This window comes from Meriones unguiculatus, chromosome 1 (genome assembly GCF_030254825.1).
Source record: "Meriones unguiculatus strain TT.TT164.6M chromosome 1, Bangor_MerUng_6.1, whole genome shotgun sequence".
Taxonomy (NCBI): Eukaryota; Metazoa; Chordata; class Mammalia; order Rodentia; family Muridae; genus Meriones; species Meriones unguiculatus.
In genome coordinates this window covers 27,572,117-27,593,295 of record NC_083349.1, presented here as the reverse complement: position 1 = coordinate 27,593,295, position 21,179 = coordinate 27,572,117, and the positions used below count along the sequence as shown (strand labels likewise).

General features: G+C 43.8%; 1 protein-coding gene across 2 annotated transcripts; it reads right to left on the bottom strand.

The window, feature by feature from the left end:
- Positions 1-688: 688 nt before the first annotated feature.
- On the bottom strand, positions 689-21,127 carry Ganab (glucosidase II alpha subunit). Of its 2 annotated transcripts, XM_021651825.2 has the most exons (25): positions 21,019-21,127; positions 16,736-16,840; positions 16,497-16,605; positions 13,468-13,595; positions 10,413-10,592; positions 9,895-9,960; positions 9,060-9,129; positions 8,799-8,886; positions 8,615-8,711; positions 8,201-8,381; positions 7,451-7,604; positions 6,821-7,056; positions 6,602-6,728; positions 6,410-6,489; positions 6,039-6,182; positions 5,815-5,911; positions 4,701-4,802; positions 4,322-4,565; positions 3,015-3,079; positions 2,744-2,820; positions 2,582-2,656; positions 2,323-2,436; positions 2,096-2,208; positions 1,867-1,967; positions 689-1,749 (listed from the first exon to the last, which is right to left on the bottom strand). In XM_021651825.2, the coding sequence occupies exons 1-25, from the start codon at positions 21,054-21,056 to the stop codon at positions 1,640-1,642; spliced, it is 2,901 nt and encodes a 966-aa protein (XP_021507500.2). In that variant the 5' UTR covers positions 21,057-21,127; the 3' UTR covers positions 689-1,639. The 2 variants fall into 2 exon arrangements, with proteins under 2 accessions (XP_021507500.2, XP_021507501.1); XM_021651826.2 differs by lacking the exon at positions 9,895-9,960.
- Positions 21,128-21,179: the final 52 nt, after the last annotated feature.

Here is a 21,179-nt window from a genome sequence, read left to right as displayed (position 1 = left end):
AAAGGACCAGAGTTCAATTCCCAGCAACCACATGGTGGCTCATAACCATCTACAGTAAGATCTGGTATACAGGCAGAATGTTGTATAAATAATAAATCTTTTTTAAAAAAAGTAAATTTAAGAAGTGCTATTAGCTAATAATAAATAGCCTTTGATGAAACATTTGTCCCTTTATTTTCACCAAAGAGACACCATTAGCTCTGATCACTACTTATTAAATATGACAACTGCTGTGTATATGAGATGTGTGTAGGCCAGAGGTTAAACTTAGATGTTCTTCGGGCACCATCCTTTTTTCCTGAAACTGGATCTCTCACTGTGCTGGAACTTACCACATAGGCTACACAAGCTGGCCAGAGCCCCAAGGATCCAACTGTCTCCACCTCCCAAGCATTAGGATTACAAACAGCTGCCAACATGCTTGGCTTTTTTTTTTTTTTTTTTTTAATTTGGGTCTGTGGATCAAACTCAGGTCCTTATACATGTGAAGCAAAGAAATTTTCTGACTGATTTACCTCCTAAGACCCCTTGTTGAGGTCTTCTATGAAATTACAGGCATCCACCAAGGTGAGGAAGCCTCATGCTTGCTCATTTTCCTGGAATGAAGCAGCTTACACAGCTTAGAATGGCAGACCACTACCTACTCGAGTTTCTTTGTTCAGTTTACAACTAGAATTCAGGCATCCAATTGTTAGCTATGGTTTATCTTTTTTATTGTTTCTCCTTTTTATCAAAACATGTCACAGTTGGGAACCCAGAGGAAGTAAAAAAAAAATTCCCACAAATATTTCTCCTGGTTCCTGAGTCCTCCCTCAACCCCCTTCCCAGGACTTGAAGCCATCCCTGGGTCCACATGATCATCTCCCCCCACCCTCAGCCTTCTTCCCAGCAATAAATACAGGTGACCGTGATTCAGTAAAACCACAACTCATTTCTCTATCTTGAGTGTCCCAAGGGGACCAGAGGAGGCAAAAGAAGTTTAATGACCATCCCCTCTTAATTGTGTGGAAGCCTCTCCCTCAAAGGATGGGAGAAACACAGCAGCTCTGGAAAGAAACAGGGAAGAAAAGGTTGAGGTAAGAAGGAAGAGGATATTCTCCAGCAACTTCAATCTTAATCCATTCATTCCTCACCAGGTAAGAGGTGGTCCCAGTGTATCAGTGGAACAGAGAAAGGGGAGAGCCAGAGGAAAGGAATGAAAGGGTAGACATTTTGGAAAGGAGAGAACAGGGAAGAAGAAAAGGAACCCTAAAGTTCACTGCCCTCATCTTCTTCCAAGAAATGGCATCAACACACAGAGGCATGAATAGATAGGGTCTGAGGAAAAGTCGGAGACCCTCCCTAAGGAAGGGAAAAAAAAAAAAAAAAAAAGACAAAGCCCCTCAAGTCTTCACTCGAGTGTGCTCCAGTTACAGCAACAGGACACTGGGAATGAGGGGAAGGGCTTGGTAACACACAGACTAGGTCACAAGAGGAATTCTGAGCCCTAGGACAGCCCTGTCATCCTGCCCAGATGTTGGCAGAATCTGGTTCTTGGAATAGAAAGGTGAAATCTAGGCAGGGTCAAACTCCAAGGCAAAAGAAAAGGTAAGTCAATACCACCACACCCTTCCTCCCAACTCCTAACAAGTCCCTTGGGTTATCGCAGATGAATGCTCCAGTCAGATGCCACGTTGACACCAGGTTTACGCAGTATCAACACAGAGGTCTCAGGGTCATGCTGGAAGGACAGGCGACTTTCAGGGGATCCTGTCGAAGGAAGATAAGCACCAGTCGGCAATAAGCTACTTCCCCACAGTAAGGTTTCAACCCTGACCACCCAGCTCTGCTTCTCTTTCCCCATCTCAAGGCCAGACTATGACTAACCTTTAGTCTGTAGCACCACAGCTGCTGGCTTTCCAGCCCCCATTATGACCACTCGCTCAATCCAGATAGGTGTCTCAAGGTGGCCTTTGGGGTCTGCTGAACTGGAGACAACAAAAATAAATGCCACTGGAGAAATTGTCAGAAGATTATCCAAAGTCAAAAGATGACAAAAGCACAGTATATCTGAGCACCCCAGACACCCAGGCCCATGCAGAGGAAACCCCATTACCTAGAGACAAGTGTGTTGCCAGAGAACGAAAATCGACGCAACAGGAACTCATGGCGAGTCTGATAGTTAAATGTGTGTCCGTCATCTAGAAAGAGCTCTCCTTGGGCAGTACCCTGAGAAGAGAGGTAAGACCTTAAGCCAAAGAGGGAATGCCTTCACTCATTCCAGCAGACTGAGTCCTAGAACACAAGCAGATAGTTGAGGTAGCTCACCCCCTGGAGACTCACCTGGGGACTGAGAGCAATAAAGAGAGTGATAGGATCATCCTTCATACAATCTGAAGAACGCCGTACACGCATCCATCGAGGCACAATTGTCCCACCACGCTGGAACACAGGGATCTAAGGCAGAAGTGCTGCAGTGAATCACTATTCCTATAGGCCTTTCAGCATCTTCTGCTTGTGCCCTCTGGACCCCTAAATTACATATTTTCTCCCTTCTGGAGATGTATAAGCAAACAGATGGCAGATAGACAGGCATACTCACACTGCTCAGAGTTACTGGCAGGTACAGGGTCTGGAGACCATGATGCTTCTGATAGCTTTGAATGTCATACCACACCTGTGGATGACAAGAAGATACTGGATAACTCAGTACATAGAGGTTCCATTCTTTTTGCTTCTTTGCCTACAATATTCTGCAACTCACCTCTTCTGGGCCAGGCAGATAGACCTGTACACCATGGGCCCCAGCATCCGATACAGGGTGAATGAGAAGTGCATCCCCTAAAACAAAGCAAAATTAGCCTGGAACTGAGGGTATTAGCTGCCAGTCTAGAGAGCATTAAAGCATCTGCCTGTTACAAGTCCAGGCACACTTACTCCAACATCCAAATCCAACTCTAACTCCACACAAAGACATCCCACAAGCTCTTCTTAAAGCCCAAGCCCAACCTACCAACTGTCTTCCCATTTCTCACCAAGCAGGAACTGATCCTCTATACTGAAGGTAGACATATCCCGAGGATAGTGTACCCAAAGGGGCCTAGGAAGGAAGCAAGATGGAAAAGGAAGACATTAATGTTTTCAAACAGACATTAAAGTTGCACTAGTTAACAATAAGAATTGCACTGGAGGAGACGAGTGTGATGGCTTTAATCTCAGCACTCAGGGAGGCAGAAGCTAGAGGATATCTAGAAGTTTGAGGCTAGCCTAGTCTACAAAGCAAGTCCAGGAACCAAGGCTACACAGAGAAACCCTGACTCGAAGGAAAAAAAAGAAAAAGGAAAAAGAATCACACTGGAGGAAACCCAGAACCTTTCAGGCAGTGGACTCGGAACTTCGGTTGCACCTACACAACTCTACTTTGCCTGGTCATGTTACTTCCTATCTCACCTCCCTAACTCCACTCTTGTACTAATTGTTCTCTTTCAATGACCTCCTCGAATACTTCAGTGACACGTAGCTGACAAGGCTCTTTAGAATCAGAGGTATCTTCTCCATTTATAACGCCAATCTCTACCAGTTCCTTCCCAAAGCCCACTGACCTTTTTATTTTGACTTGTTTTACTTCAGTACTTTGGTACCTCTACCTCCTCTGTATGAACTGTTCTTCCTTAGGATTATAAACATCCGCCTCCTGCACTGTTAATCCATTTTATTTACTTTTATCAAATGACTTATCACTGCCGGCAGCTTTCTTCAGATGCTCACTAACACTGCTCACTTACTCCCACTAGTCTGTCCTTGACTTTCTTTTTACAACAGGGCCTTGCTATTTAGCACAAGCTGCTCTTGAACTTTCTTTCATTCCTCTTACCTCAGCTTCCTAAAACTCAGAATTAAAGACAAACATCATGAGACAAGGTTTTTGTTTTTTTTTAACTACAATTTTGAGGGGATGGACGGTCACACGCCATGTTTGTGGTGGTCAGAAAACCTGCAATTTGTAGGAGTCAATTCTTTCCTTCCACCAGGTCATGGGGATTGAACTCAGTTCCCTACATTTGATGGTAAGTGCTTTTACTCACTGAGACATTTCATTAGCCTGTTTCTTTTTTGGTGGCACTGGAGACTGACTAAACCCATGGCCTTGAACATACCAAGCAAATAATCTACTACTGAGAATTACATCCTCACACCTCCCTTCCACATTTCATATTAAATCAGATCTTCTATACAAGGTCCTGGAAAGGTAAAGAAAAGAGGCCCAGAGATGTAAATCCAAGACCTCATTATCTCCCAACCACCTAGTCTGACTCTACACAGCCCCCACTGACTAGTTTACCTCATGACAGGAAACCCTTCCTGGTGAGCTTGATAGAAGAGTGTGTACCAGAAGGGCAGCAAAGAGTATCGCTGGAACAAGGCATCTCGGATTGCATCTTGGTATTGAGACGCCAACAGCCACGGCTCTCGCCGCCCAGTGTCCAAGTGTGCATGAGCCCGAAAGAATGGCTGGTAGGCACCCATTTGATACCATCGCACAAGCAGCTCTGGCTCTGGGTTCTTGAAGAAGCCACCCACATCCGCTGGGAGAGAAGAAGGAGCAGGTTGCAAAAGTACAAAGAGGAGGCACTGACAGCCATCCATATAAATATTGTTCTTTGCTTATGCCCAGCTCCTGTGACTTCATCCCAATCAAAACCCCAGATTTCTCCTCTTACCGCCACAGAAGGAAAGTCCCACCAGTGCCAAGCTGAGACACATAGGGATAGTGATCTTCAAATGATCCCATTCTGCAGTGTTGTCCCCTGTCCACACAGCTCCTGAGGAAGTCAAGAGGGAGGGAGCTTGACACAGAGAAGGAGCTCAGCCTTTACACAGGTGTTCTCTGACTGCCACATTTGCTTAACAGTGTACAGGACATTCTGAAGATAGTAAAATTAAACACAATTCCTCTTTCTGTGGGGCTGGAGAGATGGCTCGGAGGTTAAGAACACTGCTTGCTCTTCCAGAGGTCCTGAGTTCAATTCCCAGCAACCACACGGTGGCTCACAACCATATCTAATGAAACCTAGTGCCCTCTTCTGGCATTCAGGCAGAACACTGTTTACATGCAGGCAGAACACTGTTTACATAATAAAATAAATAAATCTTTTAAACAAAGAAAAATTCCTCTTTTCGGTACTAGGAATTGAGGAAAGGCCTTGCATAAGCTAGGCAATGCTCTTCCTCTAGCCCTGACAGAACTCCCATTTACCCGCCAAAATACACAGCTGGAAGATGCAGTGTGTATCTTTCCAAAGATACCATGGTTGTTCTGATCTTGCCTTTATATATATTTTTTTTCAAGATAGGGCTTCTCTGTGTAGCCTTGGCTGTCCTGGACTCACTGTAGAGACCAGGCTAGCTTTGAACTCACAGTGATCTGCCTGCCTTTGCCTCCCTGAGTACTGGGATTAAAGATGTGTGCTACCACCACCCAGCTTTAAAAAAAAAAAAAAAAAAAAAAAAAAAAAAAAATGGTGGCTGAATAGACAGCCATGGGTACTGGGAACCAAACTCTTTTATCTTTGGTTGTGAGCCTAGCCTTTAATGGCTAAGCCATCTCTCTAGTCCATACATTTTTTTTAAGCTGTTTTTTGTTTGTTTGTTTTCACTTTTCCCCCTTTGAGACAAGAGTTATACTAAGTAGATCAGAGTGTGCTAGACTACCCAGACAGTCTAGGTAGATAGACCTACAACTAAAGCTCTTCCTGACTCAGCATCCTTAAGGGCCAGGATTACAGACACTCACTCTCACGCACAGCTGACACAGCTCTATTTTCCAAGTCTTACCAAAACGCTGGGAGCCTGAGAAGAAAGCCCTACTCAGGACAAAGGGACGTTCTACGCCACCAGAGCGCTGTATTAGCCCATCAGCAGTTGCCATGTGCTAGGTAGAAAAATAAGACAGAGTGTGAAGAGCAAACACCATCCGTCATCTGGTGAAAAATACCCAGTCCTCATATTTAAGCACTGTTCTCTCTTTGTCCACCAACTTTCCTCTCTTGGTCCCTTACCACATATAAGCCATAGATGTTATGGATGTCCCGGTGCTCCCAGCCGTCGTGATGCACAGCATCCTTCAGCATGGTGACCTCAGGACCATTGAACACAGATGGTTCATTCATGTCATTCCAGACATAAAGGTTAGGAGCTGAACCCTGAAAATATAGGCACGAAGTAAGTATGGGAAAGAGGAGAGAAAGGAGACAAACACTGCCAGAAAATTTCTAGAAATCCACAACCATGTATTTTTTTAGAATCCTCCCAGATCTTCAAGTTCCCATGAAATGTTATATGCACAACAAAAGCAACAGTATTGAACAGAAAAGCTTATTTATGAAGGAATGGTAGAAAAGATAGAAGACAGAGAGACAGTCTTTCTTGCCTGATAATTGTCAAAGCTGAACATTCTAGCCCACCAGGCCCTCATCCTTGGATTAGTGAAGTCAGGGTAACTAGCTGAGCCTGAGAGAGAAAAACAGCAACTATCAATCCCCAAAGAGGCAAAAGCAAAACATAAATGTTTTTATCTCCTTGGCCTACCAACTGTCTCCCATTCAATTCTGGGCCTGCCTACCTGGCCAGCACCAGCCCTCATAATCAGAGCCATCCCGAGTTTTAACATACAGCCCCAGGTTTCGCAGCTCCTCATGAACTCGGTAGCCAGAGTCTACCTTGATGTGGGGGTCCACAATAGCCACCAGCTGGGGGCAAAGAACAAAAGTAGAAATGATCAGGGCTATCATGCTTCAACCTTACTGCAAGAAGACCAAACGCAGCTGCAGGCCCCCCTTACCTTCCGCCTCTTGGAAGCCAAGTGCTCAAGCATATTGAGGGGCTGAGGAAAGCGGGTGGGGTCCCAAGTGAAGTACCGCTTGCCATCAGCATGTTCAATGTCCAACCATATGACATCACAGGGCATGTTGTGATCATCAAAACCCTGATCCACTTCTAAAACATCAGCCTCATCCCGATAGTTCCAGCGACTCTGGTGGTAGCCGAGGGAGAAGAGTGGGGGTAATGCCTGGGTCCCTGCAGGTTCATCAAAGGATAGGGTCACAGGGACTGAAGAAATGGCTCAGGGTTTAGGAGCACTTGCTCTTCCAGAGGACCCAAGTTTGGGTTCACAGCACCAACATCAAGCAGCTCACAACCACCTGTAACTTCAGCTCCAAGTGCCTTCTTCTGGCCTCTAAGGGGACTCACATATAAACATGGCATGCATGGATGAGCACACACAACAAAAGGGGAAGAAAAGCAATCACAATGGGGATCAGATTAAACCTGATTATCAAGTGGAGAGAGACTAAAAGGGAGGTACAGTAGGAAAACAAGTGGGCAGATAATTTCTGAAAATGCACAAACCTAACTTCTCAAGAATAGAAAAATGAGGCTGTTGGCTGGTAGAAGTGAGAACATCACCTACCTGTGAGACTAGCATACTGCCGGAAGACATCAAAAACTGAAGGGCCAAGCATCAGAAAAACATCAATAATGCCACTCTCTGACATCCAACGGATGTCTGTCTGTGGAGTTTCCCCAGATCCCTGCAGGTAATCCAGCATCTTCCCAAACAAGGTCTACAAAGGAGACAGAGGGAAGTCAGTTTTCATGGCAACTTTTGACAAAAGCAACAACTTTCTTCTAATGCCTCACTATGGTTTAAGAGTAAACTGTCATTGACCACTCCTGAAGTCCTCTTGCCCTTGCCCAAGTAAACCATTGATTGTCTTCTTCCCCAAGACTAAGAATCTCTTTCTTTCTCTCTCTCAAGAATTATTTATTATGTATATGAATGCTCTATTTGCATGAATGCCGGTATGACAGAAGAGGGCATGAGATCCCATGTTAGATGGTTGTGAGCTACCATGTAGTTGCTAGGAATTGAACGCCAGACCTTCGGAAGAGCCACCACTGCTCTTAACTGCTGACCCTTCTCTCCAAACCCAGAGATTGGGGACCTTTTTAATCTCTGTAAGCAACATAACCCATGCACCCTGAGTCCTCCTACAGAATGGACTGACACCAAATGAATCTTCTCAGGCCAGAAAGGCAATTACTAAGGACTGTCTCCCAAATAGGTTATGCCATTAGTGTTTTTACACCAACATCCCAGCATCCCTGTCTTAAGACCTGGAAGAGTCTTACCACATCTTTCCCCCTGCCATGATCTCACCTTCCCAGCAGTGTTGGAGGATATATCAACCCATGTCTCAGCAGCATTAAGCCAAAAGATTCCCAAGTCTCGATGAAAACTGTGTGCCAGAAGCACAGGCACAGACCCATACAGAGCCATAGGGTTGTTCAGTTCATACTGGAACACATCCAAGTTGTACAGGCGATATGGCTCACCACCCCTAGTGGAAGACAGATAGACTTAGGCTAATGATTGTTCAGGTTGTGGCATATGCAAACACTACTCTACAGACACAGTTGAGAGAAGAAAAGATTCCTTCCTTAAAAGAAGTTTAAAATCAAGAAAGGTAACCTGATAGGAAGGGAAGGAATCATGCTTGTCTAGACTGTGCATCTGTATGAGCTCTGACTGCCTCCTGTTCCAAGCCCATGCTAATGTCACTAATGAACTCACTCAGTAACTTTCAGTCTCAGGCTGTCTGCATGCTCAGGGATCCCATACACATGTTCCATTCCTGGCAGAGAGAAGTCCAAACCTATAGATGTAGGGCCTGAAAGAAAAACAAAGGATGATTTACAATGCTTCTGCCTGGCAAGATGTCTCTGTGGTCCTGCCAAGGACTTTCCCAGCCCCTTACCATAAGGCTTGCTGTCAGAATGAGTTTTGAATGTCTCTTCCCAGGCTCCTGGCTCATCTTTCTCAGCCTTGTCCTGGGTCTCCTCCGGCTATAAGAAAAGTGGACAGATACCCAATCATGTACCAGTTGTCTTTCCCCACTCTCATGTTCTAAATCTCCTCCTTTAGGATGACACCAGCCTCAGTTTTCTTGTGGGCCTTTACCCAGCAGCCTCCCTGTCAGTCCTATACCCCACCCCAGCTACCCATCACTTCAACTTGCCTTGTCACCATTCCCAGGTGTTGCCTCAGGCTGGGCTCCATTGCCTTCAGCTGGGTCTTTTGATTCTTGCCTGGAAGGTAGGAGAGCTGTCTGCTCCAATCCAGAGGGGGCAGGGACGAGGGGCTAATGGAAGGAGGGGCAGGGAATAGAGAGCCAAGGGTCCAAAGAAATGAAAGCACTGAAGGGAGGGACTAAATGTTAAAGCTTGGGACGTGACCCCAATGAGCAAGGTTGGGGAAAGAACTGACAAGAGAAAAATGAGGAGTAAATGCCAGCAGGAAATGCTTTCTATACACAGGCCCAATCAGCAGCCTCTGCTGGTATCTAGAAGAGACAGGCAGGGTGGTTCAGTGTCCTGGGTTCTAAATTACAGTCCTGGCTCTGTTGCCTTCATAGAGAAAAATGAGATTTTTCCTGATCAGGCTTTACAAGAGCCTAGTTGGTCAGATCGGAAAAAGCCTCTCCAGATACACTCTGGGATTTCAAAAGGTTTTGCCAAAGAATGCTTTTCAAAGGCAGCTGGCAAACAGTTCTCTCCAGGATTTCAAATGTATTCCAAGTGAGAGCCTGGAACCCCAGCAAAAACGAAGCATCCATCCACCCCTTAGCAAAGCAATAAGATTCCTACATTCCTTAAGGGCTTCCAGCACCCATCTTCCTCCCAAAGGGCTCCCAGCCAGGGAATAGCAAACAAAGACCAAAATACCAAGAATGGGGAAAGACAAATGGTAAAGAGGAGGGAATAGAAAGGTCTGGGGCAACTTCCCCAGAGGGCAAGAGTGAGGGGTGGGTGAGGGAAGAGGAACAGATACAGTACCAGTGGCCGTGGATTTACCTAGAGAAAATGTTCTTGATCTTATCCCACATGCTACCGAGCGTGAGACTAACTTTATCCGAGAAACTGGGGCAGGAGGAGATGAGTAGGGAAGGGGGAAGGAGGCACAAAACCAACACAAAAACAGAAACATAAAAGTGAGTTTCAGTAGACAAACTTCCAGAGGTGGGGGAAAAAGAAACCAAAATAAATGAATAAATAAATAGGAAGAAAATAAACTAGGGGAATGTGATGATATGAGAAGGGGAAGGAAAGAGGAGATCGAGGCAGACCTCCCAGAGAAGATGCCCAGTGTACAGCTCAGGGACAAAAGTAACTGCCTCCTGATCTGTATAAGAAAGAGAAAATTGGAACCCAGATCTGATTTTTACCCTCTCTGACACAGTGTCTCCCACCCTCCCCTATGTAGCTGCCCTATGTAGCCGCCCCGTGCCCCATCTCTTCCCAAAAACACAATACCAGACCCTGTAATATTTTTAGGCACAATAAGTTCCCCAAAGTCCCCACCCTGTACTCACGGGACCTTGGGGGCCCTCTGGTGCTCAAAAGCCATAAGTCCTCGGGCATTGACACTGAGTAGGAGGCTGCGGTCCTCTAGCAGGTCAAGGCGGAATGGTCGTGCTGTCAAAATGATTTTGTAGGGTCCCTCAGCCACTGTTAGCTCCACACTGTTGTCATCATGGCCAGAGATAGAAAGCCTGGAAGAGAGACCAAAGGGAATGCATGACTAAGCAAAGGCCAAGAGACCTGCTATAGTTCAAGGAAAAACAAACTCATTAGAGCCTTTCTCTAAACGTTTTTGGGGATTGCCAAGATGACCCAGCAGACAAAGATGCATGCTACCAAACCTGATCACCTGAGTTCAAGTTCCAAAGACCTACACTGTGGAAGGAGAGAACCAATTTCCTAAATTGTCCTCTGACCTCTACATGCAATAAAATTTCATTTTTTTGGTAAGTTTCTACTTATTTTGTGGGGCAGGTTAGCATGTGCCACAGTCAAAATAGAGAGGTTATAGTATGACTTTTGGGAGTCTGCTCTCTCCTTTTCTCATGTTTAACCCAGAGATTCAACTTAATTCCGTAGGCTTGGTCAGAGGTGTCTTTACCTACTAAGCCATCCTACTGGCCCCAAAATAAATAAATTTTGGGACTGGGTATGGTAGCACAGATCTGAAACACAGGACATGGAAGCCAGGAACAGGACTACCTCAATTCTGACCACCTTTGTCTAAAACATGCTCCTGCCACAGCACAGCAAGAGTCTCTATAAAGAAAGTGTAAAGTAAAAGGTTAAAGAGATAAGTTAAATAAAATGCTTGCAAAAGGACCTGACTTTGATCCTCAGAACCTACATAGAAATGCTGAATATAGTGGCGCATACTTGTACTCTCACTGCCAGAAAGACAGAGACAGGTAATACTGCAGGTTAACTAGCCAGCCTAGGCTACTTACTAAATCCCAAACCAGTGAGAGACCTTATCACACACACAAAAACAAAACAAAACAAAAAACAAAAAACAAAAAAAAAAAAACAAAAAACTCAAAAAGGTGAAAAAAATTTTAAAAGGGGGACACATCCTAAGGAAAACCATCAAAGGCTGTCCTCTAGTCATCTCTCTCTCTCTCTCTCTCTCTCTCTTTCTCTCACACACACACACACACACACAGCAACTAGGGCTGGAGGAACGGCGCATCAATTAGCACATACTGCTTTTACAGAGGACTGAGGCTCAGTTCCCAGTACCCACATCAGGCAGCTCACAAGCTCCTCTACCTCCAGCTCCAGGGACCCTCTAACTTCTGAGGGCACCTGCACTTACATGCACACACCCATACAACAGTACTTCTCAACCTGGGGGTTGACATCTTTTGGGGGAACCAAACCACCCTTTTGAGGAGGTCAAACAACACTTTTACAGAGGTCTCCTTAGACCATGAAAAACAGGTATTTATATTACAATTTATAACAGGAGCAAAATTAGAGTTATGAAGATACAACAAAAATAATTTTATGATTAGAGGTCACCACAATATGAAGAACCATATAAAAACGTGGCAGCATTAGGAAGGTTGAGAACTAATTCCATACCCAGATACATATGAATATAAAAACAAGTATTTAGGGACCTGTTAGAAGAGGCACACTTGTGCTCAATAGGCCACTGGGGTCAGGGGACAGGATTTAAAATAGAAAAAAAAAAAATATCTTAGCCTGTGTTAATTGTAGAAAGAGGCTTCATCATGACATTTTCATACAAGCATATTTATCTTTGTCAGGTGTAGTGGTGTGCATCTTCAATCCTAGCATTTGGGAGGTAGAGTCAGGCAGATCTCTTTGTCTGAAGCCAACCTGGTCTACACAGTGAGTTCTGGGACAACAAAAGCTACATAGTTAGACCCTAAATAAATAAAACCTTAGAAGAAAATAGAAATATTTTTCTAAGATGTAAAAAAAAATTTCTTTTTCTTCTTGGTTGATATTTATGTCTTTAATTTATAAAAAAGGGTTTATGCCATTTGTGGTGGCAAATTATGGTAGGATTTGCTGAAGGAGGCATAAGCAGAAAGATTACGAGTTCAAGGCCAGCCTGGGCTACACATTTTTTAAAAAGGGGGAGGGGTCACAAACAGGTATGGTGGCACATGCCTTTAATCCCAGCACTTGGGAGGCAGAGGCAGGAGGATTTCTTTGAGTTTGAGGACAGCCTGGCCTATAAATCCAGTCCAGGATAGCCAGAGCTACACAGAGAAACCCTGTCTCCAAATGCAAAAATAAATAAATAAATAAAATCTGGTTTCATTTTATAGCCTAGACTGGCCTCTAATATCTGGGTTAAAGAAATTCTCCTACCTCAGCCTCTGAAGTAGCTAGGATTATAGATGCCAACCACCATCAAGGTCTGCAGGAGTTGTTTTTATAATGCTAGGGATTACAGCCAGGACCTCATGCAAACTACACAAGTGTTCCACCACTGAGCCACATCCCCAGCCCAAGAGACACTGTTCAAACAAAGCAGTATGTGCTCATATCACAAGATAGAAAACTGACTGACACATCAACCTGACAATATTAACTCTAAAAATGTGTGTTTATCAAAAGATACCTTTAGGATCATCAAGAACATTCAAGTCTGAAAAACTGCCTCCATCCAGAGGCTAGACACCATGCATTTGAATACTGTTATGGTGTCTTGGCTCCAAAACAGAAAAAGTATTCTAGACAAAACCTAAGGAAATCTAAACAAATGGAGGCTGGGTTAATAGTGCAGTGATACCAATTCATTAGAGAAAACACAGGAATCACAGTAATATTAGCAAGCACACAAACTGCATGATCTACCACACCCAGCTTCAACTTTCCTATAAATCTAAAACCACTCAAAGTTAGAGAAGGTGTGTGTGTGGTCATGGAGATTGAAACTTGAGCTTTGCACGCGTTAAACAAGTGTTCTACCAAGAGCTGAGGTGCTGGTCACTCAACTATTTCTCTTGTGCAAGAAAGTAAGTTACCACAAAGACTTATGAGGGAGGAGAAAGGGCAATCAGACAGATATCCTCAGGAAAAATTTACCGAGCTGTGGGGGGATCAGCCACTAAAACATCTGGCACTCGGTATCGAGGCCGCCGGGGCTCCAGCTCATCGATCCTGATCCGAGTCATGTTCTTCTGAAGGCCCTGGAGCTCCAGCACAAGCAACACCTGCAGAAACAGAAATCTGAATTTGGAGGAACAAACCAAACCACAAACCACACCACACAAATCCCTCTGAATCCTTTCTCTCTGAGATGTCGATTCTCAGCCTTTTGCCTACTGTTTTGATTTAAAACTAAAATACATACATTTTTTTAATTTACTCATTTTATGTACATGAATGTCTTATCTACAAGTATGTATGTGCACCGTGTGTGTGCCTGGAACTCACAGATGTCAGGTCATGGTCCTTGGAACTGTAGTCCTGGATGAATTATTTTGTGAACCACCATATCGGTTCTGGAAACCAAATCCTTCTTAATGGTCCTTCTTAATGAACACCAGGTGTTCAAATGCCTTTAATTTTAGCACTAAGGAGGCTGAAACAGGCAGATCTCTGAGTTTGAAGCCAGCACCGTTTACAGAGTAAGTTCCAGGATAGCCAGGACTATACACAGAAAACTTGTCCAAGGGTAGAAGGGGGAAAACAGGGCTGGAGAGATGGCTCAATGTTTAAGAGCACTAACTGCTCTTCCAGAATCCAGGTTCAAATCCCAGAACCCACATGGCAGCTGACAACTGTCTGCAACTCCAAGATCTGACACCCTCACACAGACATACATGCAGGCAAAATACCAATGCACATTAAAAATATAGGTAAATAAAATATTTTAAAAGATTAAAAATAAAAAACAACAGGTTCTCTAAGTTACTCAGATTTCTCTCCAGTTCTCTTAATTTGTTTTAAGAAAAGATCTCACTTTACAGTCCAAACTGCCCTGGAATTCATGACTCTGCATGTCTCTGCCTCTTGGGATTAAAGGAGTGCACCACCATGCCTGCTAGCTTTTGCTTTTTAAACAGGATCTCATGTAACTCATACTGGTTTTGAACTTACTGTGTAACTGATCGGTGCTGTTCTTAGAACTCTTGACCTTCCTGCCCCTGACTCCTAAGTGTTGAGATTACAAGCATGATCTACCACACCCAGCTTCAGTTTCTTAAACTTTGGGTTGCAATCCCTACCACACTGTATAACTGAATGTTGGGATCATGAAAAAAAAAAAAAAAAAAAAAAAAAACTGACAAAGGTAAGTGGTTTCTCATATGAAATAAAAAAGTAATTCAGAACCAAACATGTGGAGTGGGATATGTAGTGTATTTGCTTACATCAAGATTAGCACAACATAAAACCTGTTGCATTGCACACTCCTGTAACTCAGAAGATGAAAACACTAAGATCAGAAATTCAAGGTCTCTCTTAGCTACAAAGCTAGTATGAAGGTAGCCTGAACTACCTTGATACAGACTCAAAAATAAAACAAAAAGTCAAACTCATAACAAATGTAAGGTTTCCTATCTGTGCTCATGTTGTATCACTCAACTTCACTGAAGCCTTAGATCTCAACACACAATATGTACTCTGTACCTCACATACCACCATGGCACACCATGCCAATGAACATTCCCTAACACACGACATCAACTATGGTGCTTTTACTATACAAACAAAGTTTTCTGCTATGACAAAAATATGACATGGTGGCAGTGCACAGCTTTAATCCCAGAACTTGGATTAAAGGCAGAAAAAGGCAGATCTCTGAGTTTAAGACCAGCCTTATCTACAGAGTTGAGTTCTAGGACAGCCAGGGCTACACAGACAAACTCTGTCCCCCAAAAAACCTAAAAATAGACAGCTTACACTTTAAAACTTACCGGACATGGTGGCACAGCCCTTTAGTCCCAGCACTTGGGAAACAAAAGCAGCAAGAACTCTGTGAGTTCAAGGACAGTCCCAGAATATATACATAAATGACTGCTATATGGATTGCTGGCTTGATAAAAATGCATTTGAATTCATAAAAATGCATTTGAATTCAAAAATAAGTTTTTGCTTGAGGTTAGGACAATTTCTGAAGTATGCTATTTTGTACTAGGTAGTATTTATATGAAGCAGAATTCTCAACTTTGAAAAGCTCTGAAGACTGTAGTACAGTGTATTTCACATAAGACTGAAGTCTTCATATAAAGAAAAGCACATCATCTCATTGAATACAACTTTCCTTTCATCATTAAGAGTGGCAAAAGCCTTCAATCCCAGCACTCAGGAGGCGGAGGCAGGAGGATCTCTGTGAGTTCAAGGCCAGCCTAGTCTACAAGTGAGTTCCAAGTCAGCTAGGGCTAACCTATCTCTTAAAAAACAGAAACACAACAAACAAAAACAAAACACGGAGCCATTCAGTGGTGGCACATGCCTTTAATCCTAGCACTTAGGAGGCAAAAGCAGGAAGACCTCTGAGCTTGAGGCCAGCCTAGTCTACAGAATGAGTTCGAGGGTAGCCAGAGCTACACAGAGAAACAGTGTCATAAAGAAAAAACAAAAACAAAACAAGATAGGGTAAAATTATAAGTGTATCAAAGAACTGTTATAAAGTAAATTCATGGTTTACTTAAGTGTTTGATTTGTACACATCAATCTCTCACTCTGAGTCATAAAATTTTCTTTCAAAAAAATTGTTTCATTGAAAACAAAAGAAGTTTACAAAGTTTAGAACCTAAGATTAGATTTATTCAAAAGTAGAGGTCTCAGGGGCCGGAGAGACAGTTCAAACTTTAAAGAGCACTGTCTGCTCTTCCAAAGGACCTGGGCTTGATTCCCAGTACCCACATACTGGCTCAAAACGGTCCATAACTCTAGTCCCAGTAGATCCAACATACTCTTCTGGCCTCCATGGGCATCACACACACACACACACACACACACACACACACACACACACACACGAAGGCAAACCATGCATACAGATTAAAAAGTAAGTCTCAAGATCAGCCTGACACAAGACATCGGTTACTCGTTTCTTTCCCAAGTTACCACCCATTTTCCTACCACGCTTTCTTGTCATGCCTGACCTTGGTGACTTCATGCATCAGATGGACCGTAAGAGCATCATGACCAAGCTGCAGGGTGTCCAGCAAGGCACGGTACGGAGAGAGGCCTGGCCGAATGCTTCGCTGCCGTCTGCCAAGTTCAACAGTTGGGAAGTAGGTTAGAGGGCATCTCAATATCCTTAGGTCCCTCTACTTACCTCTTTCTTATACCACCCACCTCCCACATACCCACTTTCTAGTCACCTCTTCCAGGAACATACTTGCAAAAGGAACTCTCATCACAGGTCTTAAAGTTGCTTCTATCCACAGCAAGGGTAATCCCCAGACAGACCCCTAAGCACGCCAGCACCAAACTTAACCAAGACCTATGGAAAAAGCGAAGGAAAGAACATTAAAACGTTGGTCAGGAAGGGCCTCACCTTCTTGACATAACCCTAAAGACAGCTTATGAAAGGGAATCCCATTAAATAGGAAAAAAAAAAAAAAAAAGCAAAGTTACCAACGATAAAGTCAGCCCTGAGTCTGGCATGGTGGCACACACCTTTAATCCCAGCACTCAGAAGGCAGAGGCAGGGGATCTCTTTGACTTTGATGCCAGCCTGGTCTACAAAGCTAGTTCTAAAACAGCCAGGACTACATAGTGAGGTCCTGTCTCAAAGGAAACATTTTTAATGAAAGAGAAAAGTTAGTTCTGAAGGGATGGTTCATTCACAATGTTCCTTTAGAAGGTCGAGAAAGTGGACAAAGCATGTATGGCCTTCAGAGGCTGGAGTATTGACTGCAGTTACATCATCCTCTGAGGAAAGGAGCAGTAACAGCCAATCCCAGGAGAAAAGAGTGGTATCATTTGTGCACTTCAGAACAACAATACAAACTGTGCCTTCCAGAGACAAAGCATTAGATGGAACTAGTCTTCTGGTCACAACTCCTGAGGTTCTAGCTTCCCTTAACCACTAGGCATCCAGCTCCTTAGATGTATATAGTTCTGCAACTTAAAACAAACTACCATCACTATCTGTGGCCAAAAAGAGGAATAGCTGAAAAACATGCGGAGCCCTAACAAACTCAAAGGGTCTAGCTAAATCATGTATCCCTAGGTTTCGAATGACTGCAATTTTAAAAGAATTAATACCCTAGTACTACCTTCAGAGGCTGATTTAACTGGCCTGAAATAGGGTCTGATTAAGTTCCCTATAGCATAATAAATGCTTGTAGCACATCATGCAAGGGCAGGATTTGGAATCACCTGAGCACAGGAGATGAATCTGAGCAACAGAGTAAGTATCTATTTAAAAAAACATAATGCATAAACAAATATTCCCTAACTCCAATGAGTAACCAGGACTCAAACTACTTTTTTTACATGCATTTACTTTCCCCCCTTTCTTTCACTGTTTTTCTTAGACAATGTTAGCTTAGGGATTTTTTTTTTCCAGACAAGAAAATTTAGGCTTCAAAGGATCAATCATCTATGATCTTTGAACAACTACTGAGGGGTGAAAATGGCCTCGAGCTTAGTCCTACCTGACCGTATTTCTACAGAAAACACAGTACAGTACACTAATAATTAGCAAAATAGATCAGACCTGCTGCACTGAAAAGCCAAAACTTGTCACTCTGAAATATGCTATCAAATGAAAGACTGTAGACTAACAGCCTCATTTAAATAAATTTGTTTGAGGCTAGAGACAGCTTGATGGCTAAAAGCACTGGCTGCTCTTCTAAAGGACCTGGGTTTGATTCCCTGCACGTCTGACAATTCACTACCTGTAATTTGTTTCAGGGGATCCAACACCCTCTTCTGGCATCAGGCACACACATGGGGCACAAAAATGCATATAAACAAAAATTTTTTTTTGAGAAGAAAACTTGTTAGTTTGAAGGATATAGTCACCTAATAAATGAATACTAAACAGGGACTCTTAGATTTTCATGTCTATTAATACATAAAACCAGGCAAAGACAGAGGCAAGAGGATTTTTTAGTTTGAGACCAGCCTAATCTACAGAGCAAGTTCCATGACTGCCAGGGTTACACAGAGAAACCCTGAAACCCTGTCTCAAAAAAGGAAAGAAAAAGAGAGAGAGAGAGAGAAAGGAAGGAAGGAAGGAAGGAAGGAAGGAAGGAGAAAAAAGAGGAAAAAAGAGAGAAAAAAGGAAAGGAAAGGAAAGGAAAGGAAAGAAAAGAAAAGAAAAGAAAAGAAAAGAAAAGAAAAGAAAAGAAAAGAAAAGAAAAGAGAAAAGAAAGTACCAAGCAACTCTGCCGAGTTTGGTGGCACAGACCTATAATCCAAGTACTTGGGAGGTAGGAATAGAAGAAAGGAGTTCAAAGTCACCCTCAGCTACACAGTATGTTTGAAGGCTAGCCTGGGCTATGTAAAACCCTGTCTTGAAAATAAGAAAAGAAACACTTGTTATGTGCATTAAAAAAAAAAAGAGAAAAAGGAAAAAAAAAAAAAAAAACAAAACACTGCCAAACCTTGGACCACAAGATTTATTGACTTTAATTTTTTCGGTGTTGAGGAATGAACTCAGGGTCTCACTCATGCTAGCAAAACATTCAGCTACATCTCTAGCCTCTAACATCAGCCTCAGAACAAGTTCTTCCAATGACTATGATGTAAGCAATACAAGAATACATCAGAAGTGTTCCACAGGGAGAGGAGAGAGGATTAACAAGACAACTTAGTAGAAAAGGGCACTTGTGGCCAAGCATAACGTCCTAACCTTGATTATCCAGGACCCACATGGTGGGAAGGAGAGAACCAACTCATTCCACAGATGTACAGAGGTAAATGCACTACACACAAGAAAAATAAATGTAAAAACAAAAACAAAAAAAACTCATTTTAAAAAAAGGTGGGGGAGCCAGGCATAGTGGTGCACAGCTCTAATCCCAGCACTTGGGAGGCAGAGGCCAAGTCTGGTCTACATATTGAGTTCCAGGGCGGGTTAGTGTAGACTGGCAAGAACCCCCGCCTCAAAAAATAAATGAATAAAAAGGGAGTGGGGCAGGGCAACACAGGAAACGCGGGTCTTAAGCTATGAAACCAAAAAAGGGCCTATTGGGGGCGGGAGAGATGACTCAGTAGTTAAGAGCACTGTCTGCTCTTCCAAAGGACCTGGGTTCAATTCCCAGCACCCACCTGGCAGCTCACAACTATCTGTAACCCCAATTCCAAGGGATCTGACACCTCTACACTAATACACATAAAATCAAAATGTTAAAAAATGGGCCTATCATCTTCAATTATCCAACCTCCAGATCTACTTGGAAGTTAGAGAAAATTACCATAGAGCGAGGTGAATGTCTTGCAGTCACCAGGTCCTGTTTGATCCTCAGAAGCACCAAAAGAAATTTTTAAAGGGGATCAGTTACCAAAGGAAGTTCCCTAGAAGTAGAAAATTCTGGAAGGCTGGCAGGCAGCCACAAGTAGTGAAAAAAAAAAAAAAAAAAACCTAGCCAGAAAACTGTGAAAACAGTAAGAACTAGTGCATTAGGCTGAGAAGTGTAAGTTCTGGTAAAACAAGCAGAAGAAATGCTCTTAGAAAAACCTAACCATAAGGCATATATTCCACCCTGGTACCGACCGAGGAGTGGTTGCTACAGGACCCTTGAGCACACCAGCCTCGTGAAGTAGTGAGCAGTTTAGCTCACCATAAAATAAGTTTGGAAAGGTATCAGTAAGGATATGATTTCTAAAGGATATTTTCAGCTAAGACTTGTTGGCTCTAGGAATTCAGGGATGCCTTAAGCACCCCAAACAAAAGGTGTTCACATGTCAAGAATGAACTTTAAGTCACACCTGTTTATTGGAAAATAACTGAGTATATGATTCACCCTTTTTACACTGTTGCTGACAGTACACGTCTCTCCCAACCCTTTACATCCGTTATGTGTACTGCGCTTTGCGGCGCTGATGTGTTTCCAAGCTTTTTAGGTTCTAGAAAAACTCCAGAGCGCAGACCAAATCATTCGATACATGTTGTGTTTGAGCAACATTATCCATACAGACTGTGAACTTACTGGATCCTGTCCCAGCAGTGCCCAGCAAACGAACATTAATGAAACTGGTCAAGGCTGCTGGGAAGGGCAAGAAGGCAATAGAGGACAACCTGCCCATCGCAGTGCTCCCGGCCTGGAAGAGTAGTGTGGCAACAGGCTGCTTTATCACAGGCTGCGATGCATTTCGCCCCCCTACCTGCCCCGACGGCCCTGCGCACTGCAGGAAGGTGGCGAAAGTACTGACCACCACTAGCCGCCAAGGGAAAGGAGGCGTCTGGGAGAGGCCAAGGCGAAGGAGAGTACCCAACTTCAGCTTTCTAAGCCACCCGGCGAGATCCATGAGCCCCACAGACAAGGGCCGCAGCGACTCGCGTATCTGCCTGTGGGAGGCTGAAGCCGGAGGCCGCTACCATGGGGACAAAGAGCTCCTGAGAGACCAGGAGTAGCGGGGTGATGGAAAGGCATACAAAAAGAAGGAATATGGGATTTGGGGGATTTAGGGGCGTCTGGGCACGCCCCCGGGTTCCGGGCTCCTCACCGCCTCCTACGCGCCGCCACTGCCGCTATCGCCGCCATCTTGTACCGGGTTTGCTCCTTGACCCGAACCTACCCGCCCCTGCGCACGTTGAGCCACGTACCCTAGTGCCCGCCCTTTCCGGCCTTCTGATTGGCTTGTCTAGAGTGCGGCCGGACGTCTAT

Bases quoted from the DNA above. Each gene is read 5' to 3' on its own strand.
- Ganab (XM_021651825.2), bottom strand. From the start codon at position 21,056: ATGGCGGCGATAGCGGCAGTGGCGGCGCGTAGGAGGCG. The intron at 6,490-6,601 runs GTAGGCAGGCCC...TTTCTCTCTCAG, and splicing joins TGAGGGCTGGTGCTGGCCAG to GCTCAGCTAGTTACCCTGAC. The intron at 4,803-5,814 runs GTAAGACTTGGA...TGACTTCCTCAG, and splicing joins CTCAGGCTCCCAGCGTTTTG to GAGCTGTGTGGACAGGGGAC.